This window comes from Oncorhynchus tshawytscha, linkage group LG07, assembly GCF_018296145.1.
Source record: "Oncorhynchus tshawytscha isolate Ot180627B linkage group LG07, Otsh_v2.0, whole genome shotgun sequence".
Taxonomy (NCBI): Eukaryota; Metazoa; Chordata; class Actinopteri; order Salmoniformes; family Salmonidae; genus Oncorhynchus; species Oncorhynchus tshawytscha.
The window spans coordinates 420,233-447,732 of record NC_056435.1 but is presented as its reverse complement, the minus strand read 5'-3'; the positions used below and the strand labels follow the sequence as shown (position 1 = coordinate 447,732).

The following is a 27,500-nucleotide window of genomic DNA, read 5'->3' as shown; positions in this document are numbered from 1 at the left end:
TCCTCCGACCACCAACCTGAGGCATTGTCTCTGTGTTTTTCCGGACATTTTTTCCACACGACCAACTATCGAATTTACATCGCCTCCTGATGATTTTTATAGCTTATTAACGTGTAGTAATACCTAAAGTTGCATTAGAAAGGTATTTCGAAGTGTTTTGTGAAAGTTTATCGTCGACTTTTTAACTTTTAAAAATGACGTTACGTTATGAAACGCTATTTTTTTCCGTTTATCACACAGTCTTCATAGATCGATATCTAGGCTATATATGGACCGATTTAATCCAAAAAAAGACCCAGTATTGATTATGGGACATCAAGGTGTGCCAAGAAAGAAGATGGTCAAAGGTAATTAATGTTTTATATTTTATTGTGCGGTTTGTGTAGCGCCGACTATGCTAATTCTTTTGTTTACATCCCCTAAGGGTCTTTTGGGGTCTTGCATGCTATCAGATAATAGCTTCTCATGCTTTCGCCGAAAAGCATTTTAAAAATCTGACTCGGTGGCTAGATTCACAATGACTGTAGCTTTATTTCAATACCAAGCATGTGTATTTTAATGAACGTTTGCGTTTTAACTAATACTATTAGCGTGTAGCGTAGCACATTTGCATTTCCAGAGCTCTAGGTGGGACGTCTGCGTCTCAAGTAGGCTCAAGAGGTTTTAAGAGGTTGGGCCAGTAAGCAAAGTTTGCTGGTTCGAATCTCCGAGCGAACTAGGTAAAAAATCTATCCATGTGCCCTTGAACAAGGCACTTAGCCCTAATTGCTCTTGTAAGTCTGGATAAGAGCGTCTGCTAAATAAGAGAGAGGGTAAAAATATTAGTCATAGCAGGTCTGACACCCAGAGCACTAATTTCCTCCCCTGGCTCGAGTCCGTCAGTGAAGATAAGAGTCATTTCAGCCTAGGAATGACTGCCCTATACGTTTTTAAAAACCCTCGTCGTCACAGAAACCAGGACATTGATTTCGAATTTCTTCGTTTAAGAAGAAAGGCCTCTCTAGCCTCCTCCATGTTAGAATCCTCTCTGCCAACAGCTCATTATCAACCACACACATAATCCTTCAAATTGGCTACAAATGCCAGCCTAAAGAGCTAAGCTGCAGAAAACATTTAGGAAACCTTAAACGAGTATTTTCTTTACTGATATTCCTAGTGAAATGTGGTATCCTGTTTGTGCGGGGTAGTAGCCCATGTTAATAGTAGGCTAAGTGCAGCGTTTCTGTCTGCCTTTGAATAAATCAATGTAGACACAATGCTGCTCTTGGACTTTCCCCTCGTTCTATTAATTTGTGGGTAGTTTTAGTGTTGTGTTTGTCCAAAGCCCCCAGCCATGTGAAGTGAACTGGTGTCATGAAGCTCACTGTCAGAGCCAGGGGAAAAAGTCAACGTTGAAGTTTTGGTCAAAATGCAAAATGCCTATCTCCTTCAAAATGTAACACTTTTTTCAAAATGCCATACACAAGTGAAGCATTTCAAAACTGTCTCCATTTTTTCAAAACTGTAAACAATGTTCTACAAAACTGGTCTTTCACACAAAATGTCAAACAATGTTCTACATCTAAAGCTCTTTGGTCTTTCAAAATGTAACATCTACATGTCAATACACATGTTCTAGATCTAAAGCATTTGGTCTTTCATCAAATGTCAAACACTGTTCTCATCTAAAGCTCTTTGTCTTTCTGGCTATATCTACCATGTATCTACATGTCAAACACTGTTCTACATCTAAAGCTCTTTGGTCTTTCATAGGCTTATATCTACATGTCAATACAATGTTCTACATCTAAAGCTCTTTGGTCTTTCATAGGCTTATATCTACATGTCAATACACTGTTCTACATCTAAAGCTCTTTGGTCTTTCATAGGCTTATATCTACATGTCAATACAATGTTCTACATCTAAAGCTCTTTGGTCTTTCATAGGCTTATATCTACATGTCAATACAATGTTCTACAGTGAAAGTAATCTGCTGAGAGGGGTAACAAGTACACTGTAAACACCAATGCAATGTAGAAACAGAAAATATTTATTAGGCCAAACATTACTGTTGTATACAGTAGCATACAACAAAACCATAAACATATGTAAACCAAAAGTATATTCTTTAGAATACAGTAAAGAACACAATTTGTGTGTGTGGGGTCCCGGGGGGTCAGTCCAGGAACTGGTAGGGGGGGCGGGAGAATCACCAGTGCTAAGCTACGCTTCATCTCTTCTCCGGCCTGAGTCTGGCCACAATACTTCGTCCACATTACAGGATACGTTTTCTCTTGCCAAACATCGAGGGAAGTATCTCCTAGCATGGCGTATCCAACCTTGGACAGAGGCAACCTCTATGTCCCCACATAGACCATATTTATAATTGCAGTCTCTTGTACATCTGTAAACAAGCGTCCTCGTCCTCCATGATGTCTTTGCCTTTCCACTCTGTACAGAATTCAAACACAGTATGTGTTCAGCATAGGAACTGTAAACAATGTACAAAAAAATGTAGTACAGCATGATAACCAACCTCATTCATTCAATGCAGTGCAGTAAATGGATGGCTTAGAGTTACAAATGTTTATGCAATACTATGCAGTCGTACGTATTTTACAGTACATTACTGTAATGCTAAAATAGTCATTAGATAGTTTCATTTCAGTCTCATTTCTGAAGGTTCGAATTATGGACGCCACTGTAAATCAACTCAAGTTGGGCTGGACTCTCAGTCTCTCATGGTCAAACCGTGGTTTTTATTTATTTTTTTATTTCACCTTTATTTAACCAGGTAGGCTAGTTGAGAACAAGTTCTCATTTGCAACTGCGACCTGGCCAGGATAAAGCATAGCAGTGTGAGCAGACAACACAGAGTTACACATGGAATAAACAATTAACAAGTCAATAACACAGTAGAAAACAAAGGGGGAGTCTATATACAATGTGTGCAAAAGGCATGAGGAGGTAGGCGAATAATTACAATTTTGCAGATTAACACTGGAGTGATAAATGATCAGATGGTCATGTACAGGTAGAGATATTGGTGTGCAAAAGAGCAGAAAAGTAAATAAATAAAAACAGTATAGGGATGAGGTAGGTGAAAATGGGTGGGCTATTTACCAATAGACTATGTACAGCTGCAGCGATCGGTTAGCTGCTCAGATAGCTGATGTTTGAAGTTGGTGAGGGAGATAAAAGTCTCCAACTTCAGCGATTTTTGCAATTCGTTCTAGTCACAGGCAGCAGAGTACTGGAACGAAAGGCGACCAAATGAGGTGTTGGCTTTAGGGATGATCAGTGAGATACACCTGCTGGAGCGCGTGCTACGGATGGGTGTTGCCATCGTGACCAGTGAACTGAGATAAGGCGGAGCTTTACCTAGCATGGACTTGTAGATGACCTGGAGCCAGTGGGTCTGGCGACGAATATGTAGCGAGGGCCAGCCGACCAGAGCATACAAGTCGCAGTGGTGGGTGGTATAAGGTGCTTTAGTGACAAAACGGATGGCACTGTGATAGACTGCATCCAGTTTGCTGAGTAGAGTGTTGGAAGCCATTTTGTAGTTGATCACATGATCAACAAGTTTTGCCCTAATCTCATCAGAGATGGCTCTCCTTCCTTCTCTTCTTTGCCCTCGTCCTCTCCCTCCTACTCCTCTTGCTCTCTGTCCATTGTTGGCATCCATTGTTCAAAACAGGTAATCTGACCTTTGACCTATTTATAGGCCTATACTACAGTAAAGCAGTGATTGGTTAGTGATCAGTTAAGCTATTAGTGTTTGCATATGTGAGGAGTGTGTGTGATACCTGGTGAATAAGTGTAGCATTTTGATTGGTTGTGTTTGGAAAAGGAAAGCAAGTCACTTCCTGTTCGAATTTTGTGTTTTAGGTAGATAATTGTGTGTAGTGTTTTGAAAAAAGTGTTTTATGCAATTGACAACTGAGTCAAACGCTGAGAAATAGCTTATGGTTTTGGATATTTGGTGTGTAGTTTTGCACTTTGAGTGAGAGGTTTCAAAAATCGTGTGACATGAAAAGATTTTGTGTGTAAGCAGTTGGAAAAAACTGTAAATGGATGTAAATACTGTGGAAAATTCCTGCCAGCTATTACCTGCAAGAAGAGGTAGAGATATCATATTAGAATATATCTGACATGCAGGGTTAGCCATGCAGCACCCATCACAGCCACAAAGTTATAAAATCTGATTTTAAACCTAATCCTAACCTTAACCCTAACCTTAACCACACTGCTAACCCTAATGCCTAACCATAACCTTAAATTAAAACCAATTTTTTTTTCATTAATTTGTTCAATATACCCAATTGTGACTTTGCAGCTGGCCTATCACTCGGTTCAGCCTCCAGGACAACTCATGACAATAAATGTTAATCTGCAAGAAATAATGGAATATTTTACAATAAACGTTTGCTCAAAGACAATTGACATAGTACAGCTGCTCCATTCTTACTGAGAAAGGATGTCAACAAGTCCACTATACTGTCCTTATGAAACAAGCTTCACAGACAGACAGGAGGCTTCACAGACAGATGGGAGGTTTCACAGAGTATACTGTACATTCAATGCTCAGACCCTTGGGCCCTTGGGTATGAAGGGTTAAGTGGACAAACCTACAGCTGCTGTGAACTGGCCAATGATGGCCAATGGCCTCAATATAGGGGCTTTGGTCACGCATTAAGCACTTGTCAGAAGGGAGCAGTGAATTGCAGCGCAGGACGACGGGTCAACTCACAAGACAAAGTGTTGTTGCCATAAGACAACAGTCTGGAGGGAACGAATGAAGGAGCACAGGAGGGGATGGGAGCTACATTCCCTGGCAGCGAGCGGCAGGTTGAGAAAATGGTCATGTATTCCTCCCAGCATCTGCATGTAACCAAGGGAACATACTTTTATGCAATATGTATATGGTAGGAACCATCAAAGTAGCTATTCACTTCACACCACCACTTTTCCAGATGCTCTTTCCACAAAGTGCCCAGGCAATACCTCTAGTCTAGACCCTAGAGACTGTGTGGCTGTGGCATTGTAACACATTGTAACTCCTGGGAGAGCCACTCCAGATTGATCAACATGTTGAGGCAGCAAAGGGCTATAGCATCTTTCTCAGGGCCTGGCCGGCCGGCAGATCCCTGTAAACTCACTACCTCACTCATCAGACTGCAGCATTCAGCAGCACGTTGACTGGATGAGAGCTGCTGTGAGCTGCAGGGAAGAGGAAAACAAATTCCAAGTGACCTGACTATTTCATTGCCAACATCATGGCTGTGATCAATCTCTCCTGCCGTGAGCCCCCCACACAACGGAGACAATCATTCACTACTTGAGAGGCAGCTATGGGAGTATTGACTGAAGGAAGATGACAGTGTGTGTGTGTGTGTGTGTGTGTGTGTGTGTGTGTGTGTGTGTGTGTGTGTGTGTGTGTGTGTGTGTGTGTGTGTGTGTATGTGTGTGTGTGTGTGTGTGTGTGTGTGTGTGTGTGTCTGTCTGTCTGTCTGTGTGTGCCTGTGTCTGTGTCTGTGTGTTTGTGTGCCTGTATATGTGTGTGTTTTCAGAGGACCTATAAGACTCATGGAGGCAAACAGCTGTCTAACAGCCATTATCGCAAGTGATTATTAACATTATCATCATTAGGGCTGTCTCCTACAAGTGTCCTGAAGGATGCAAATCAATACAAGACTGAAATGGATTTATTGAAAATGATATGTGCTGAACAGAGGTAAAAGACCATGGATCTAGTACGGTGTATTACATCGATCACCCAGACAACGCTAGCTAGGCTAGTAAACAGAGTATGAAAACATAGCAGTGGAAGATACTGCGGACTGCAAAGCATAGATAATACAACGTATCGCTGCGATCAATACTGCTAGCCTTGTGGTTTCAGATTGAATGAGTTGATCAGAGGCAGATATCTAATTATACTTTAATGTGTGGAAACAGATCAGTGCCTTTTGAAATCCATCTCCGCTTCTTGTTCATTTGTTCCAATTGTGTCACCATATGTTTACGCCATGGCTGTCATGTACATCCAATCATTGATCGTACTCCTACTTCTTCACAAGCTGCTTTGAATTTTAAAAAAGCTCATCATGCTTCATGTCAGCTTTAGTTTAGCAGTATCAGACAATGTTCTGTCTGTGTGAAGCTATTAACTGCAGAAGGTAACAGTTTGGGTTGCACTTAACAAAGGACTTCAGTCAGTGCTGCTCTGGCCAACGGCATGCAAATTGTGCTTGAATCTCCAAAGTGGTTTACTTTACATTTAGCCTATATGCAAACCATTCACTCTGTTTTACAGGTGGATTTTTGGGCTTAACACATGGCTATTGGTCCTATTCCATCAACGTCTATGGGCTTCATTGCTGACAGATCACTGCCATATTTAACATCCTTTAATATAAATTACGAAGTCAAGTGCATGGCTCTAATTGAATTGCTGGGGCCTATTATTGGTCAAACTGTGAGTATCCCCATTGGGGTCAGCAGCAGCGAGGTACCAATTCCTTCCTGACATCCTCCCTGTACTTTAGTCTGTTGAGGAAGACGAGTAGCGTAGATTTAATTGACTGCCAGGATGTCCTTGGATGTGTTTCCTGACGGAAAATATGGCGAGCCGTGAGATGTGGTCCACAACTACAGTACGCAATGTCCCAAATGGCACCCTATTCCCTACATTGCACCCTATTCCCTACATTGCACTTCCTGCACTTCCCATAGGGCTCTGGTCTAAGGTAGTGCACAATGTAGGGAATAGGATGCCATTTGAGACACAACCGCACTGTAGTGGTGGAGTGACGGTGCTAGATAGAAGGATAGAAGGATATATTCAGTGGCTGTGCTGTTTTGAAGTAGTCTAACGGGAACCAAGGCCTGGCTGGTGAGGCAGATAGCACGCTAACTTGTCTTATTTACAGCAACTCTTCATCCGAAGTGGCACACTGAGACGTGAAACCATCAGTAACTGAGTCCCATCATCTCAGAGAGAAATTCTTTATTTCACGACCCCCGGAAGAGATTGGCTGTTTCATATTTGAATCATAATTCAAATGAGGCTGTAAAAGAAGCTGGAAGTTAGTTTTAATATTTTGTCATAATTACTAGGAGAGTCAGCTGACAGGAATCATTTGTCTTTTAAACGTGTCTGTCACTAAGGAACGGATACTAAAGAGCAGATATATCCTGCGGTAGAGGAGGAGTTTGAGATATCACATTTGCATCAATCATTGTCAAGAGATTAGGCTAGAATCCACAGCAGTCATCAATGTTTGCTGGTGGGAAATCCAGGAGCAATTATACTAAGAATGAATATAGATGGCTGGGTCTGTTTATTTTAGTCATGGAATTTGGATTCTATCTTGGCTTAAGTGGACATTGTGGTGGTCACAGACCAGAGGTACCGTACCTTCAGGACTTAGCCTGAAGTGACACGTTCAATCAAATATTTAAAATCTTATTAGCAAAAATAATGATTTTAATTTATTGAAAATGTGTATATCATTGTGTTTTTCTGTAAGCTCAATTTTATTTTAAACCTCTTTGAGTACATATTAAGGGATTGTTCTTAATTGAATTAATGTTGATATGCCACGAGAGGCCAGATGTGGCCCCAGGGCCGGTATTTAGGTATCACCACTCTGTATGGTTGTTTTCTAACTGGTCCCCTCTGTTCTCTCCCCTTATAGGATCAGGGCAACTGCTTTGACAGAAAATGGCCGACGTGGGTGCAGTTGCTGCTTCCTCTAAGGCAGTGGATCCCAAACTTTTTATAGTCCTGTACCCCTTCAAACACGCAACCTCCAACTGCGTACCCTCTCTAGCACCAGGGTCAGGGCACTCTCAAATGTTGTTTTTTGCCATAATTGTAAGCCTGCTACACACACACTATACGATACATTTATTAACCATAAGAATGAGAGTTTTTGTCACAACCCGGCTCATGGGAAGTGACAAAGAGCTCTTATAGGACCAGGGCACAAATAATAATATAATAATAATCAATCGTTTTGCTCTTTATTTAACCATCTTACATATAAAACTTTATTTGTTCATCAAAAATTGTGAATAACTCACCACAGGTTAATGAGAAGGATCTGCTTGACAGGATGCACATAACTCTGACATGTTGGATTTTATTGGAGAGTCTCAGTCTTAAATCATTTTCCACACACAGTCTGTGCCTGTATTTAGTTTATGCCAATGAGGGCCGAGAATGCACTCTCACATAGGTACTTGGTTGCAAAGGGCATCGGTGTCTTAACAGCGTGATTTTCCAAGGCAGGATAGACTTGAGGGCAGCCCAATCAAGAAATCTGGCAGTGACTTCCTATTAAATTCAATTTTCACAGAACCGCTTGTTGCAATTTCAAGGCATGAAAGGGATAAGGAATCCAGTTGTTTCTGTCATCCGTTTCGGGAAAGTACCTGTGTAATTGCTCACCCAACTCACTCAGGTGCTTCGCTATGTCACATTTGACATTGTCCGTAAGCTTGAGTTCATTTGCACACAACAAATCATACAATGATGGAAAGATCTGTGTGTTGTCCTTGTTAATGCAGACAGAGAAGAGCTCCAACTTCTTAATCAAAGCATCAATTTTGAATGTAGCTGCGGAGAGTCCTTGTTATCCTATATTCAGATCACTCAGGCGAGAAAAAATATCACCCAGTCATGCAAGCAGTCAGACAGTGGAAATGATGGTCAGTAAAGAAAACTTTAAGGTCGTCTCTCAATTTAAAGAAATGTGTCAATACTTTGCAACTTGATAACCAGCACCAGTATGTTGTAAAAGCATTACATGGTCACTATCATTGCATAGTGCATAAAATACACGAGAGTTCAGGGGCTTTGCTTTAACAAAGTTGACCATTTTCACTGAAGTGTCCAAAATATTTTTCAAGCTGTCAGGTATACCTTTGGCAGCAAGAGCCTCTCGGTCGATGCTGCAGTGACCACTCCACAATGTCTCCCTGTCATTGCTTTCGCGCCATCAGTACAGATACCAACGCATCTTGACCACCAAAGTCCATTTGATGTCACAAAGCTGTTCAGTCCTTAAAAAATATCCTCTCCGGTTGTCCTGGTTTCCAGTGGTTTGCAGAAAAGGATGTTTTCCTTAATTGACCCCCATAAACGTAACGGGCCATATACCAGGAGCTGTGCCAGGTTCGCCACGTCTGTTGACTCATCCAGCTGTAATGCATAGAATTCACTGGCTTGTTTGTGAAGCAGTAACTGTTTCAAAACATCTCCTACCATGTCACTGATGTGTGGTGAAACAATGTTGTTTGATGAAGGAATTGTCTGTATAGTTTTTTGGGGCCTTTCCCCCAGCATTGTCCCAGCAATATCCGTGGCAGCAGGAAGATTTTAGTCCTCCACAATAGTATGGGGCTTGCCTGTCCTAGCCACTCGGTAGCTCACCATATAAGACTCCTCTAGCCCCTTCTTATTAATGGTATCTGTTGCTTTTATACGTCTTACTACTCGAAAGTCATCTTAATTCTCGCTCAAAAAACTCCTGTGGCTTATTTTTCAAATTGGCATGTTTTGTTTCTGAATGTCTACGCATGAGTGAAGTTTTCATCGAGTTGTGAGATAGTACTTTTGCACATATAACACACTGTGGCTGAGTAAAGGCACTACTTCCAAAATAAGTGAACCCCAAATCAATGTAGTTCTCATCATATTTGCGGTCCAACGTCCCTGTCTGTTGTTCGGTGCTAGGTAAGAGGGCAGTAGCTCTTCGGCTGCATCAGATTCACAACTGTCAGTGTCCATGCTAGCTGGGCTAACAACAAATATAGAATTACTGATGCTAGCATTGGATGTGCTCGTGGAAGCAGAACAACTTGTGTCGTCAACAGGTGCAGGTGTAGTACTGCGGGTAGTAGCAGTACTACTAGTAGAGCTGGTATGTGCCTCTATGGACGCGGGCCTTACTATTTTGAACCATTTATCAATTTTCGAGCAAACGGAATGAGCAGCAGCTACGTTTGGCTACATACGGACCATTTGTGGAATTCCTGCGAGAGAGTAACGTTTAATGTGATTGGATGTTAATTATTTGACTAGTCTACCTGTATTTGACATTGTGTTGTTATTTCGCTGAACACTAGATGGTTTCATTTTATTTTTGGCAGTGAAACGAGGCTACTCAGGCGAGAAAAAAACTCACCCAAATGTATAGCCCCGTTGGAAAATATAAATGGACTGTTTGAAAATGTGAAGACATTAAAAATATATATTTTAAAATGTGAACCACATTTTTATTTGGCGTACCCCGATGGCATTGTGTGTACCCCTAGGGGAACACCTGCTCTACGGTGATGACAAATGATGCATGTCTGCTGAGTCTGGTCAACACCTAGTCTAAAGATGACTGGGTTGCTATTGTGATATCTGGGAATATAATGAGAGGAAACAGAAAGAGAGATGAATCCCTATTGTATCCGTTGTATTCACATCCATTTCCATTGTATCGAATTAATTCATTAAAGTCTACTGAAAGTGTCTTGCCTTGTTAGCGAGAAGCACAAGAAGACAGCTGCTTTAGAACCAAGTCTAATTCTGAGTACTTCATTCCATTCAAATCATTGCTAGGTTACCCAACAGTGGCTGTTCAGGCTTCCCCCCTATCGAATCTACCGGCAAGTATGGTCAAAACACAATGTCAAAGCTGACAACACTGTCCACAAACACTGTTTCGAAACGGGGACATTTCCTCTACAGAAGGACTGAATCAAATGGAAATAATAACAGGGGGAAAAAACACATTTCATACTCTGTGATCAAATGGTTTGGGGTCTAGAGGACTTGTATCACCTGCAGCGATTCTCTCCTGAATGTGATGTGTTGCATTAAACAAATTCTCTGTTTCATCAACCATTTATTCAACATCAGCACTCTAACAAACAAAGAGGATATTATGGATGACAAATGGGAAAACGTCCCTGTTTTGTAGGGTCAGGCATTTAGACGACACATGTCCTGTAATGTCTATGTTGATCCAACAGCTTCCAGCTGGAAAGTACGGTGATTAAGTACATTTAAAAACAAAGGAAAGATAATGAAACGATATAAACAATTTCAGGTCAATAGGATTTAAAGCATAACTCAGGCAAGCTGCCTGATTCATGGTAATGAAAAAAGGTTGTCTCTAATAGGAAAGTGAACAATGGACCTGGACTAACAACGCAGTGCGGAGCAGGGCTTTTATTTATCAGAGGACACATTTCAAATAACCACCTCGGGCTCCGGCTCATCCACCTACCTGGAAGGGAAGCCCATAGGGACTCTAGAGCTGCAGGCCCTGCTGTCTGATATGCATTAAAGGCCCTGCTGTCTGACATGCATTAAATGCCCTGCTGTCTGACATGCATTAAATGCCCTGCTGTCTGACATGCATTAAAGGCCCTGCTGTCTGACATGCATTAAAGGCCCTGCTGTCTGATATGCTTTAAAGGCCCTATTGTAGGCCCAGCTGTCTAATATGCATTGAAGGCCCTGCTGCAGGCCCTGCTGTCTGATATGCTTTAAAGGCCCTGCTGCAGGCCCAGCTGTCTAATATGCATTGAAGGCCCTGCTGCAGGCCCTGCTGCAGGCCCTGCTGTCTGATATGCTTTAAAGGCCCTGCTGCAGGCCCTGCTGTCTGATATGCATTAAAGGCCCTGCTGTAGGCCCTGCTGTCTGATATGCATTAAAGGCCCTGCTGTCTGACATGTATTAAAGGCCCTGCTGTAGGCCCTGCTGTCTGATATGTATTGAAGGCCCTGCTGTAGGCCCTGCTGTCTGATATGCATTAAAGGCCCTGCTGTCTGATATGTATTAAAAGCCCTGCTGTCAGATATGTATCAAAGGCCCTGCTGTAGGCCCTGCTGTCAGATATGTATCAAAGGCCCTGCTGTCTGATATGTATTAAAGGCCCTGCTGTCTGATATGTATTAAAGGCCCTGCTGTAGGCCCTGCTGTCAGATATGTAATAAAGGCCCTGCTGTCTGATATGTATTAAAGGCCCTGCTGACAGATATGTATCAAAGGCCCTGCTGTCAGATATGTATCAAAGGCCCTGCTGTCTGATATGTATTAAAGGCCCTGCTGCAGGCCCTGCTGTCTGATATGTATTAAAGGCCCTGCTGTCTGATATGCATTAAAGGCCCTGCTGTCTGATATGTATTAAAGGCCCTGCTGCAGGCCCAGCTGTCTGATATGTATTAAAGGCCCTGCTGCAGGCCCCTGCTGTCTGATATGTATTAAAGGCCCTGCTGTCTGATATGTATTAAAGGCCCTGCTGTCTGATATGTATTAAAGGCCCTGCTGCAGGCCCTGCTGTCTGATATGTATTAAAGGCCCTGCTGCAGGCCCTGCTGTCTGATATGTATTAAAGGCCCTGCTGCAGGCCCTGCTGTCTGATATGCATTAAAGGCCCTGCTGTCTGATATGTATTAAAGGCCCTGCTGTCTGATATGCATTAAAGGCCCTGCTGCAGGCCCTGCTGTCTGATATGCATTAAAGGCCCTGCTGTCTGATATGTATTAAAGGCCCTGCTGCAGGCCCTGCTGTCTGATATGTATTAAAGGCCCTGCTGCAGGCCCTGCTGTCTGATATGTATTAAAGGCCCTGCTGCAGGCCCTGCTGTCTGATATGTATTAAAGGCCCTGCTGCAGGCCCTGCTGTCTGATATGTATTAAAGGCCCTGCTGCAGGCCCTGCTGTCTGATATGTATTAAAGGCCCTGCTGCAGGCCCTGCTGTCTGATATGTATTAAAGGCCCTGCTGTCTGATATGTATTAAAGGCCCTGCTGTCTGATATGTATTAAAGGCCCTGCTGCAGGCCCTGCTGTCTGATATGTATTAAAGGCCCTGCTGTCTGATATGCATTAAAGGCCCTGCTGTCTGATATGTATTAAAGGCCCTGCTGCAGGCCCTGCTGTCTGATATGTATTAAAGGCCCTGCTGTCTGATATGTATTAAAGGCCCTGCTGTCTGATATGTATTAAAGGCCCTGCTGCTGTCTGATATGTATTAAAGGCCCTGCTGTCTGATATGTATTAAAGGCCCTGCTGTCTGATATGTATTAAAGGCCCTGCTGTCTGATATGCATTAAAGGCCCTGCTGTCTGATATGTATTAAAGGCCCTGCTGTCTGATATGCATTAAAGGCCCTGCTGTCTGATATGTATTAAAGGCCCTGCTGTCTGATATGTATTAAAGGCCCTGCTGTCTGATATGCATTAAAGGCCCTGCTGTCTGATATGTATTAAAGGCCCTGCTGTCTGATATGCATTAAAGGCCCTGCTGTCAGATATGTATTAAAGGCCCTGCTGTAGGCCCTGCTGTCTGATATGTATTAAAGGCCCTGCTGTCTGATATGTATTAAAGGCCCTGCTGTCTGATATGTAATAAAGGCCCTGCTGTCTGATATGTATTAAAGGCCCTGCTGTAGGCCCTGCTGTCAGATATGTATTAAAGGCTCTGCTGTCTGATATGTATTAAAGGCCCTGCTGTCTGATATGTAATAAAGGCCCTGCTGTCTGATATGTAATAAAGGCCCTGCTGTCTGATATGTATTAAAGGCCCTGCTGTCTGATATGTAATAAAGGCCCTGCTGTCTGATATGTAATAAAGGCCCTGCTGTCTGATATGTAATAAAGGCCCTGCTGTCTGATATGTAATAAAGGCCCTGCTGTCTGATATGTAATAAAGGCCCTGCTGTCTGATATGTAATAAAGGCCCTGCTGTCTGATATGTATTAAAGGCCCTGCTGTAGGCCCTGCTGTCTGATATGTATTAAAGGCCCTGCTGTCTGATATGTAATAAAGGCCCTGCTGTCTGATATGTAATAAAGGCCCTGCTGTCTGATATGTATTAAAGGCCCTGCTGTAGGCCCTGCTGTCTGATATGTATTAAAGGCCCTGCTGTCTGATATGTAATAAAGGCCCTGCTGTCAGATATGTATTAAAGGCCCTGCTGTCTGATATGCATTAAAGGCCCTGCTGTCTGATATGCATGAAAGGACAATTGAAAACACAACATAAGCAAATATCCTTCTGAGAATGAATAAACTACTGCTAAAAGATCTCCATCACTGTACAGTATGTCTTCCATTATATGTTGTTTTTCCCACAGATTCATCCAGATTCATCCTTGAACGACATGTACAGATGTTTATAAATATTCGCTATACAAATACATTTTTCAAGGTCTCTCCTTTGCCTGCATGTTATCAATGAAGGAATGATGTCCTCCCTCTATTCCGTCAATAGCCAGAGAAATGCTAGGTCACAGGAAATGGCTCTCCTCCCACATCGCTCCCCTGGTAGAACCACCTTTAATACGTCCCTGTGGGACACGGTGGATATGGCAGCACATAGCATTCCGCTGGTTCAAAATAGAGCTGATAAAGGCTACAAGAGAGACGTTGACTCCCTGATGGGGTGAAAGAGAGAGAAAGAGAGAGAGAGAGAGAGGGGCCATCTGGCCGTCAGCGGGGTAGTCGGGAGACACCTTTCTACCGCTGCTGTCCCTTACTGTAACACCACTGATATCCCTTACCCCCACTTACTGTAACACCACTGATATCCCTTACTACCACTTACTGTAACACCACTGATATCGCTTACTGATTCCACTTACTGTAATACCACTGATATCCCTTACCCCCACTTACTGTAACACCACTGATATCCCTTACTACCACTTACTGTAACACCACTGATAACTCTTACTGATTCCACTTATTGTAATACCACTGATATCCCTTACTACCACTTACTGTAACACCACTGATATCGCTTACTGATTCCACTTACTGTAATACCACTGATATCCCTTACCCCCACTTACTGTAACACCACTGATAACGCTTACTGATTCCACTTATTGTAATATCACTGATATCCCTTACTACCCCTTACTGTAACACCACTGATATCGCTTACTACCACTTACTGTAACACCACTGATAACGCTTACTGATTCCACTTATTGTAATACCACTGATATCGCTTACTGATTCCACTTATTGTAATATCACTGATATCCCTTACTACCACTTACTGTAACACCACTGATATCGCTTACTGATTCCACTTACTGTAATACCACTGATATCCCTTACTAAATCAAATCAAATCAAATTTTATTTGTCACATACACATGGTTAGCAGATGTTAATGCGAGTGTAGCGAAATGCTTGTGCTTCTAGTTCCGACAATGCAGTAATAACGAGCAAGTAATCTAACTAACAATTCCAAAAAAAACTACTGTCATACACAGTGTAAGGGGATAAAGAATATGTACATAAGGATATATGAATGAGTGATGGTACAGAGCAGCATAGGCAAGATACAGTAGATGATATCGAGTACAGTATATACATATGAGATAAGTATGTAAACCAAGTGGCATAGTTAAAGTGGCTAGTGATACATGTATTACATAAGGATGCAGTCGATGATATAGAGTACAGTATCAACGTATGCATATGAGATGAACAATGTAGGGTAAGTAACATTATATAAGGTAGCATTGTTTAAAGTGGCTAGTGATATATTTACATCATTTCCCATCGATTCCCATGATTAAAGTGGCTGGAGTAGAGTCAGTGTCATTGACAGTGTGTTGGCAGTAGCCACTCAATGTTAGTGGTGGCTGTTTAACAGTCTGATGGCCTTGAGATAGAAGCTGTTTTTCAGTCTCTCGGTCCCAGCTTTGATGCACCTGTACTGACCTCGCCTTCTGGATGGCAGCGGGGTGAACAGGCAGTGGCTCGGGTGGTTGATGTCCTTGATGATCTTTATGGCCTTCCTGTAGCATCGGGTGGTGTAGGTGTCCTGGAGGGCAGGTAGTTTGCCCCCGGTGATGCGTTGTGCAGACCTCACTACCCTCTGGAGAGCCTTACGGTTGAGGGCGGTGCAGTTGCCATACCAGGCGGTGATACAGCCCGCCAGGATGCTCTCGATTGTGCATCTGTAGAAGTTTGTGAGTGCTTTTGGTGACAAGCCGAATTTCTTCAGCCTCCTGAGGTTGAAGAGGCGCTGCCGCGCCTTCCTCACGATGCTGTCTGTGTGAGTGGACCAATTCAGTTTGTCTGTGATGTGTATGCCGAGGAACTTAAAACTTGCTACCCTCTCCACTACTGTTCCATCGATGTGGATGGGGGGTGTTCCCTCTGCTGTTTCCTGAAGTCCACAATCATCTCCTTAGTTTTGTTGACGTTGAGTGTGAGGTTATTTTCCTGACACCACACTCCGAGGGCCCTCACCTCCTCCCTGTAGGCCGTCTCGTCGTTGTTGGTAATCAAGCCTACCACTGTTGTGTCGTCCGCAAACTTGATGATTGAGTTGGAGGCGTGCATGGCCACGCAGTCGTGGGTGAACAGGGAGTACAGGAGAGGGCTCAGAACGCACCCTTGTGGGGCCCCAGTGTTGAGGATCAGCGGGGAGGAGATGTTGTTGCCTACCCTCACCACCTGGGGGCGGCCCGTCAGGAAGTCCAGTACCCAGTTGCACAGGGCGGGTCGAGACCCAGGGTCTCGAGCTTGATGACGAGCTTGGAGGGTACTATGGTGTTGAATGCCGAGCTGTAGTCGATGAACAGCATTCTCACATAGGTATTCCTCTTGTCCAGATGGGTTAGGGCAGTGTGCAGTGTGGTTGAGATTGCATCGTCTGTGGACCTATTTGGGCGGTAAGCAAATTGGAGTGGGTCAAGGGTGTCAGGTAGGGTGGAGGTGATATGGTCCTTGACTAGTCTCTCAAAGCACTTCATGATGACGGATGTGAGTGCTACGGGCGGTAGTCGTTTAGCTCAGTTACCTTAGCTTTCTTGGGAACAGGAACAATGGTGGCCCTCTTGAAGCATGTGGGAACAGCAGACTGGTATAGGGATTGATTGAATATGTCCGTAAACACACCGGCCAGCTGGTCTGCGCATGCTCTGAGGGCGCGGCTGGGGATGCCGTCTGGGCCTGCAGCCTTGCGAGGGTTAACACGTTTAAATGTCTTACTCACTTCGGCTGCAGTGAAGGAGAGACCGCATGTTTCCGTTGCAGGCCGTGTCAGTGGCACTGTATTGTCCTCAAAGCGGGCAAAAAGTTATTTAGTCTGCCTGGGAGCAAGACATCCTGGTCCGTGACTGGGCTGGGTTTCTTCCTGTAGTCCGTGATTGACTGTAGACCCTGCCACATACCTCTTGTGTCTGAGCCGTTGAATTGAGATTCTACTTTGTCTCTGTACTGGCGCTTAGCTTGTTTGATAGCCTTGCGGAGGGAATAGCTGCACTGTTTGTATTCAGCCATGTTACCAGACACCTTGCCCTGATTAAAAGCAGTGGTTCGTGCCTTCAGTTTCACACGAATGCTGCCATCAATCCACGGTTTCTGGTTAGGGAATGTTTTAATCGTTGCTATGGGAACGACATCTTCAACGCACGTTCTAATGAACTCGCACACCGTATCAGCGTATTCGTCAATGTTGTTGTCTGACGCAATACGAAACATCTCCCAGTCCACGTGATGGAAGCAGTCTTGGAGTGTGGAGTCAGCTTGGTCGGACCAGCGTTGGACAGACCTCAGCGTGGGAGCTTCTTGTTTTAGTTTCTGTCTGTAGGCAGGGATCAACAAAATGGAGTCGTGGTCAGCTTTTCCGAAAGGGGGCGGGGCAGGGCCTTATATGCGTCGCGGAAGTTAGAGTAACAATGATCCAGGGTCTTTCCACCCCTGGTTGCGCAATCGATATGCTGATAAAATTTAGGAGTCTTGTTTTCAGATTAGCCTTGTTAAAATCCCCAGCTACAATGAATGCAGCCTCCGGATAAATCGTTTCCAGTTTGCAGAGAGTTAAATAAAGTTCGTTCAGAGCCATCGATGTGTCTGCTTGGGGGATATATACGGCTGTGATTATAATCGAAGAGAATTCTCTTGGTAGATAATGCGGTCTACATTTGATTGTGAGGAATTCTAAATCAGGTGAACAGAAGGATTTGAGTTCCTGTATGTTTCTTTCATCACACCATGTCACGTTGGCCATAAGACATACGCCCCCGCCCCTCTTCTTACCAGAAAGATGTTTGTTTCTGTCGGCGCGATACTACCAACTTACTGTAACACCACTGATATCGCTTACTGATTCCACTTACTGTAATACCACTGATATCCCTTACTACCACTTACTGTAACACCACTGATATCCCTTACTACCACTTACTGTAACACCACTGATAACGCTTACTGATTCCACTTATTGTAATACCACTGATATCCCTTACTACCAACTTACTGTAACACCACTGATATCGCTTACTGAATCCACTTACTGTAACACCACTGATATCCCTTACTACCACTTACTGTAGCACCACTGATAACGCTTACTGATTCCACTTATTGTAATACCACTGATATCCCTTACTACCACTTACTGTAACACCACTGATATCCCTTACTACCACTTACTGTAACACCACTGATAACGCTTACTGATTCCACTTATTGTAATACCACTGATATCCCTTACTACCACTTACTGTAACACCACTGATATCGCTTACTGATTCCACTTACTGTAACACCACTGATATCCCTTACTACCACTTACTGTAACACCACTGATAACGCTTACTGATTCCACTTATTGTAATACCACTGATATCCCTTACTACCACTTACTGTAACACCACTGATATCGCTTACTGATTCCACTTACTGTAACACCACTGATATCCCTTACTACCACTTACTGTAACACCACTGATAACGCTTACTGATTCCACTTATTGTAATACCACTGATATCCCTTACTACCACTTACTGTAATACCACTGATATCCCCACTTACTGTAATACCACTGATATCCCGTACTACCACTTACTGTAATACCACTGATATCCCTTACCCCCACTTACTGTAACACCACTGATATCGCTTACTGATTCCACTTACTGTAATACCACTGATATCCCGTACTACCACTTACTGTAATACCACTGATATCCCTTACCCCCACTTACTGTAACACCACTGATATCCCTTACTACCACTTACTGTAATACCACTGATATCCCTTACTGATACCACTTACTGTAACATCACTGATATCCCTTACTGTAATATCAATGATTACGCTTACTGTAATACCACTGATATCTAGAATGAACACATGGCCATGTCTTCATCATATAGTACTTCACAATATACTGCTATATTTTCCATGACTCTCAAGATATCACACAAAGCCAAGGTAATTGTATTGAAACTGTGGTGAAATGCAGGATGTTGAAGGACCTCAACTGAGAAGTGACAATTCTTTGAGGAGTATGGATGAATGGCATATGCCATCCATTGTTGAAAGCACTTGACCCTGAGATTGCAAAGGGAATGTTGACTGCTGTAAAAGCAACATTTGTGCGCAAACATGTGGAAAGGCTGAGAGACAGATCCATTATCCAACTGTTCCATGGACCACTACAGAAGAACACACAATGCTGTTTCTTCTAAAGTCAATTCTGCAGCTGAAGGTGGGTGAATATTCTGACTCTCGTCTATTTCACAGTCTAATTTGTTCTCTTGTTGGCTTAAAGTTCACAAATCAGGGAATGTAGAGAGAAATATTGAGAGATGGACAGGGAGAGAGAGAGAGAAAGAGAGAGAGACAAACAGAGTGAGAGAGCGAGAGAGAGAGGGAACTATGAGTGTGTATGAGAGACAGACATTCTCTTCTGAACTGGAGATGCCATCTGTCAATGTCAGGGCCTGTAATACTGCTTATTTGACAAATGCCAAGGCAACCTGAAGATGGTTCATAATAAATAGCAGCCCAGATTGGAGCCCGAACCGACAGCACTCAATAGAACCAAAAGCCAATAGAACCACAAAAGTTAGCTGTTTATGCATTTAATGTCCTTAGCTTTAGTGCATCGACAGGAATAGAAATGTAACACAGAAAAAAGCCATTGCTCTTAAAAGTTTATGGAAACCAGAAGATTCCATTTGGACCTTCCTTTGAGTATTCATCATCCAACATCAACTCCAACCAACCACAGTTAAGTTGACTCAATCACACACTCGTCTCTCCATGATTCCAAAACCTGGAGAGGTTCAACCACGGGGCTGGAGTGACAGACATCTAACAGCTAACACAATTGAGCAATGGAGACGTACCTGAGCCTCTCTTGGACACTGTTTTGAAACCTCGAACCACTGCAGCATAGAGAAGAATCTGGAGTGTGATAGGAGCTTTCATTTTTCACCTGGCCAAGTGTCCTATGGGGTTAGGGGAGAGGAGAGAGAGGTTAGAGACTATCCATAAAGGTAAGAATAATAAACAAATCCTTTAGAGAAGATAATGCGCTTTGTAGACAAAACATAAATCAAGAAACACACACTAAATCTAAACAGTCATTTTTGTTTTTATGCCTCTAAAGAGCGAGCAAAGTACATCCCATCATGTAGAACGCAATAGATCCCTTTAACTGGCTTCAACAGCTCCCTCACTCTTCCTAGACAGTCATTTTGTCTAAAGCACAGCGTGCTATAGACCACAATCATGACAGAACACCTCATGTATTAGATTTGGAAGGGAAACGGTGTATCCTGAATATGTTGCTTCATGGTTTAAGGATGAAATACAACATAAAGAAGTAAATCATGATAGAGTATAACATCAAGGCAAACATATTATTAGGAAATGGCAGCAATCATACAAATATTTAAGCCCACATATATTCCCTTATGCTTGCAATCATTAATACATTTTAAAAAGTAAAATCTAAAACAGTGAAACAGCCCACTGGGCACAGATGTCAATTTTATCTATTCTACGTTGGTTCAACGTCATTTCATTGAAATGACGTGGAAACAACATTGATTCAACCCATATGTGCCCAGTAGGAATGGCTGTAACACTAACAATCAATAACAAGCACCACTAAAGGGTGAGTGGAGGTACAGTATTTGTTACAGCGCCTTTGGAAAGTATTCAGACCCCTTGACTTTATCAACATTTAGTTTGGTTACAGCTTTATCCTAAAATGTATTATATAGTTGTTTCCCCTCGTCAATCTACACACAATAGCCCGTAATGACAAAGCAAAAACTGGTTTTAAGAAATTGTTCTAAATTATAATAATACAAAAAAACTGAAATATCACATTTACAGTGCCTTGCAGAAGTATTCATTCCCCCTTGGTGTTTTTCCTATTTTGTTGCATTACAACCTGTAATTTAAATGGATTTTTATTTGGTTTTCATGTAATGGACAAAATTCAACACCTTTGCTATTGTAACGGTCGTCCTATAATAAAGAACACTGAACAAAAACAATAAACCGACAACCGAAAACAGTTCTGGCTGGTGCAGACACCCAACAGAAAACAGAAAATAATCACCCACAAAACACAATAGAAAACAGGCTACCTACATATGGTTCTCAATCAGGGACAATGATTGACAGCTGCCTCTGATTGAGAACCATACCAGGCCAAACACAGAAATAGCAAATCATAGAAAAACGAACATAGACAACCCACCCAACTCACACCCTGACCATACTAAAACAAAGACATAACAAAAGAACTAAGGTCAGAACGTGACAGCTATGAAGCCCCTAAATAAGATCAGGTGCGACCAATTATCTTCAGAAGTCACATAATTAGTTAAATAAAGTCCACCTGTGTGCAATCTAAGTGGCACATGATCTGTCACATGATCTCAGTATATATACACTTGTTCTGAAAGGCCCCAGAGTATGCAACGCCACTAAGCAAGGGGCACCACCAAGCAAGCGGCACCATGAAGACCAAGGAGCTCTACAAACAGGTCAGGGACAAAGTTGTGGAGAAGTACAGATCAGGGTTGGCTTATAAAAAAATATCAGAAACTTTGAACATCCCATGGAACACCATTAAAGAGAGAGGGCCGCCCACCAAAACTCACGGACCAGGAAAGGAGGGCATTAATCAGAGATGCAACAAAGAGGCCAAAGATACCTCTGAAGGAGCTGCAAAGCTCCACAGCGGAAATTGGAGTATCTGTCCATAGGACCACTTTAAGCCGTACACTCCACAGAGCTGGGCTTTATGGAAGAGTGGCCAGAAAAAAAGCCATTGCTTAAAGTAAAAAATAAGCAAACACGTTTGGTGTTCGCAAAAGGCATGTGGGAGACTCCCCAAATACGTGTATATGGAAGAAAGTGCTCTGGTCAGATGAGACTAAAATTGTGCTTTTTGGCCGTCAAGGAAAATGCTATGTCTGGCGCAAACCCAACAGCTCTCATCACCCCGAGAACAGCATGCCCACAGTGAAGCATGTTGGTGGCAGCATCATGTTGTGGGGATGTTTTTCCAACGGCAGGGACTGGGAAACTTGCAGAATTGAAGGAATGATGGATGGCACTAAATAAAAGGAAATTCTTGAGGGAAAACGGTTTCAGTCTTCCAGAGATTTGAGACTGGGACAGAGGTTCACCTTCCAGCAGCACAATGACCCTAAGCATACTGCTAAAGCAACACTCGAGTGGTTTAAAGGGAAACATTTAAATGTGTTGGAATGGCCAAGTCAAAGCCCAGATCTCAATCCAATTGAGAATCTGTGGTATGACTTAAAGATTACTGTACACCAGCGGAACCCATCCAACTTGAAGGAGCTGGAGCAGTTTTGCCTTGGAGAATGGGCAAAAATACCAGTGGCTAGATGTGCCAAGCTTATAGAGACATACCCCAAGAGACTTGCAGCTGTAATTGCTGCAAAAGGTGGCCATACAAAGTATTGACTTGGGTGGTGCATAGTTATGCACACTCAAGTTTTCTGTTTTTTTTTGTCTTATTTCTTGTTTGTTTCACAATAAAATAAAATGTGCGTCTTCAAAGTAGTAGGCATGTTGTGTAAATCAAATGATACAAACCCCCCCAAAAATACATTTTAATTCCAGGTTGTAAGGTTTGGGGTCACTTAGAAATGTCCTTGTTCTTGAAAGAAAAGCAATTTTCTTGTCTATTAAAATAACATCAAATTGATCAGAAATACAGTGTAGGCACTGTTCATTTTGTAAATTACTGTTGTAGATGGAAATGGCTGATATTTTTAGGCATACAGAGGCCCATTATCAGCAACCATCACTCCTGTGATCCAATGGCACATTTTGTTAGCTAATGCAAGTTTATAATTTTAAAAGGCTAATTGATCATTAGAAAACCCTTTTGCAATTATGTTAGCACAACTGAAAACTGTTGTTCTGATTAAAGAAGCAATCAAACTGGCCTTCTTTAGACTAGTTGAGTACCTGGAGCATCAGCATTTGTGGGTTCGATTACAGGCTCAAAATGGCCAGAAACAAAGAACTTTCTTCTGAAACTCGTCAGTCTATTCTTGTTCTGAGAAATGAAGGCTATTCCATGCGAGAAATTGCCAAGAAACTGAAGATCTTGTACAACGATGTGTACTATTTCCTTCACAGAGCAGGGCAAACTGGCTCTAACCAGAATAGAAAGAGGAGTGGGAGGCTCCGGTGCACAATTGAGCAAGAGGACAAGTACATTAGAGTGTCTAGTTTGAGAAACAGGCCTCTCACATGTCCTCAACTGGCAGCTTCATTAAATAGTACCCGCAAAATACCAGTCTCAACATCAACAGTGAAGAGGCGACTCTGGGATGCTGGCCATCTAGGCAGAGTTCCTCTGTCCAATGTCTGTGTTATTTTAATTTTAATATTTTCTTTTTATTGGCCAATTTGAGATATGTATTTTTCTTTGCAACTCTGCCTGGAAGGCCAGCATCCCGGAGTCACCTCTTCACTGTTGATGTTGAGACTGGTGTTATGTGGGTACTACTCCTGCTTTGTCTTGGCTGTGTGCTTAGGGTTGTTGTCCTGTTGGACTGTCGCCCCAGTCTGAGGTCCTGAGCGCTCTGTTGCAGGTTTTCATCAAGGATCTCTCTGTACTTTGATCTGTTCATCTTTGCCTCGATCTGGAATAGTATCCCAGTCCCTGCCGCTGAAAACATCCCCACAGTATGATGCTGCCACCACCATGCATCACCGTAGGAATGGTGCCAGGTTTCCTCCAGACATAACGCTTGGCATGCAGGCCAAAGAGTTTAATCTTGGTTTCATCAGACCAGAGAATCTTGTTTCTCATGGTCTGAAAGTCTTTAGGTGCCTTTTTGCACTCTCCAGGTGGGCTGTCATGTGCCTTTTACTGAGGAGTGGCTTCTGTTTGGCCAGTCTACCATAAAGCCCTGATTGGTGGAGTGCTGCATAGATGGTTGTCCTTCTAGAAGGTTTTCCCATTTCCACAGAGGAACTCTAGAGCTCTGTCACAGTGACCATCGGGTTCTTGGTCACTTCCTGACCAAGGTCCTTCTCCCCCGATTACTCAGTTTGGTCGGCGGCCAGCTCTAGGAAGAGTCTTGGTGGTTCCAAACTTCTTCCATTTAAGAATAACGGAGGCCACTGTGTTCTAGGGGAACTTCAATGCTGCAGAAATGTTTTGGTACCCTTCCCCAGATCTGTACCTAGACACAATCTTGTCTGGGAGCTCTACAAACAATTCCTTCGACCTCATGGCTTAGTTTTTGCTCTGACATGCACTGTCAACTGCGGGACCTTATATAGAGTGGTGTGTGCCTTTCCAAATCATGTCCAATCAATTGAATTTACCCCAGGTGGACTCCAATCAAGTTGTAGAAACATCTCAAGGTTGATCAATGGAACCAGGATGCACCTGAGCTCAATTTTGAGTCTCAAAGCAAAGGGTCTGAATGCTTACGTAAATAAGGTATTTCTGTTTTTTTACTTTTAATACATTTGCAAAAATGTCTAGAAACCTGTTTTCGCTTTGTCATTATGGGGTATTGTGTGTAGACTGCTGAGGATTTTTATTAATTTAATCAATTTTAGTTTGTTGTAACTTAACAAAATGTAGAAAAAGTCAAGGGGTCTGAATACTTTCCGGAGGCACTGTATGTATGTAGTCCTATTGTAAGGCTATGGGTCAAATCAAGAACATAGTTAGTTGTACCGAAAGGAACACACCAGGTAAAAGGTCATGAGTAACAGATTCTGAAGGTGAATTTACATCCAATCACCATATTGAAGGTTTATTACACAAGATAGTAGAAGCCACCCTTGCACGATTGACTATTTCTTCTCAAATAAGTTGAAATGGAAAAAAAACTTTGGTGTTCACACATGTATTTGTTTGATTTACAACTGCACAGGACCCTAAAAAAAACTGAGATGTGGCTTTCAGATTACGCCACGTGCAAATAATTTAATCATCATTTACTCATCTGGATCATAGATCAAAACGGGGGAAACAAATATTTGATATCATGTTCTGCAGCTGACTACACATCTGCAATTAGGCTTTCAAATAAATTATGCCAGTATGCAAATCCATTCTCCAAAAGTTTTCTTTTTATTCCTCTCTTTAAGGATTTATCATCATGGACCCATATAAAATGAACTTCATCAAAGAAGAAGCTGTGTCAAAGTAGTGAGTAATAATATATCTGGTTTTGTTGCCATGCTAACTAACATGTTAATTTCACCGGCTCCCTAATCCTTTACATAATCAATTCTAATCTGAATTTCTCTGGTGTTGGGCCACTGTTTAGGGGAGTGGTTGTATGATCTAACAACCAATAAAGAAGCAGCCCAAAGACTGCCAATAATCTCACGAGGCAAGCTCCCTCATTTCAATGCCTGTCAATTCAATTGACATGTGGTAGCTTCTAATGTTTAAAAACTTCACGTTGACGTTTAGTACCTGACAAAGACACAACACAGAATCTGGAGGGGGAACCTGGTAAACCACAGTAAACCTGAGGAGACCGTGTTAGTGTGTCAGTTCCAGATTAGACTGCAGCCAAGGATGACGACACCACCACAAACCACCCCGCTATGAAAGGGCCATTGTAGCGCCGGGCACTAGTTGGCTAACGACGCTTCACAAGTCACCCCCTCACTACACTAAACCGATAAAACAATACCCAAATCGTATCATTTTAATTAGCGTTCTCGCCCGTGTCGCTACAAACATTACCACCAAAAGATACTCTCGATGTGGTCCCTCTCTTACAAACAGAGCACACAATGATTAAATAGACACATTCACCTAGGATTACTAGCTTCCTGTGATAACTGTGATTGGGTGCCAGTGCATGGCATGTTAATGATGTTGCCATTTCAAAGACCCAATCATGGACACTCTTACTGACAGTTGTGGCTGCTTCGTGTCATGTATTGTTGTCTCTACCTTCTTGCCCTTTGTGCTGTTGTCTGCGCCCGATAATGTTTGTACCATGTTTTGTGCTGCTGCCATGTTGTGTTGCTACCGTGTTGTTGTCATGTGTTGCTGCTATGCTGCTATGTCTTAGGTCTCTCTATATGTAGTGGTGTGGTGTCTCTCTTGTCGTGATGTGTGTTTTGTTCTATATTTATATTTTATTTAACATCTTTAATCCCGGCCCGCGTCCCCGCAGGAGGCACTTTGCCTTTTAGTAGAACGTCATTGTAAGTAAAAATTTGTTCTTACTGACTTGCTTAGTTAAATAAACATGAAATAAATACAAAATAATTTAAAAAGAAGACGAAGATACATGGTGTTCAATGCGATAGGAGGTACTTGAAATTGGTGATATTGAATATTAACCCTGAATAACAATAGAGACTTATTTGTCTACCTCAGTGCATCGTTACTGATGAGCTAACAAGTCGTCTGCAGGTGGTATTGCAGCAGACTGATCATAGTCCCGAGTATATCAAAAACAGAATGAATAAGGGATTATAGGATTAAACATATGACAGAATTCAAAATATTACCATAATATGTTCCTGGAACTGCAAGCTCACTACTGTAGCAGTGGTTTGGATTGAAAATGCAAGGCAGATATGTAGTTGTTCCGTGATACACAGATAGGTCTGTTTAATTGTGAATAGGTTGCTAAAACAGTCATTCCTAGGTTATTACTGTGTAATGACCATTTACCATGCCATTGCTTAGTAAACAGCTGGGAAACTATGTGCCGTAAAATTAAGTGCTACTCGTGTTTGTATAAAACATCATTCTCATAATCAGTGATCTCAAGTGGATCCTGGTTAATGTGTGAATATCAACCTCTTGTTATTTCAGAGTGTGTTTTCCCCAATACTGAGAGGAGAGAATCAAGTGCTAGCTATTTACACAGCCCACAGTGTGGGAGGGGAGCATGAGAATTGACATGAGCTCCCTGTTGTAGTGCAGTGTAGCTGACTACCCCCTGCTGCAGCGATGACGTAAACAAACAAGCAAGTCACTGATGGTCCATAACCATTGAATTAGCAGGGTCTGCAAAAGGAGGAAGCTCCATAGAATCTACTGTCGACTGCAGTTGTTGTCCAGTTGTTTTTCCTCACCCCCCTACCTCCTTGTCTCTTAGTCCCTGTCTATTAGTCCCTGTCTATTAGTCCCTGTCTCTTAGTCCCTGTCTATTAGTCCCTGTCTATTAGTCCCTGTCTCTTAGTCCCTG

At 42.6% G+C, this 27,500-nt stretch overlaps 1 protein-coding gene across 2 annotated transcripts in view; it reads right to left on the bottom strand.

Moving 5' to 3' along the window:
- LOC112267659 (interleukin-1 receptor accessory protein-like 1) overlaps positions 1-27,500 on the bottom strand; it is an 810,683-nt gene that overhangs the window by 769,989 nt on the left and 13,194 nt on the right. For both annotated transcript variants that reach the window (XM_042323751.1, XM_042323754.1), the window contains exon 2: positions 20,157-20,258. In XM_042323751.1, coding sequence (XP_042179685.1) covers positions 20,157-20,238 — 82 coding nt within the window. In that variant the 5' untranslated portion in view covers positions 20,239-20,258. The remainder of the gene's footprint in view (positions 1-20,156; positions 20,259-27,500) is intronic.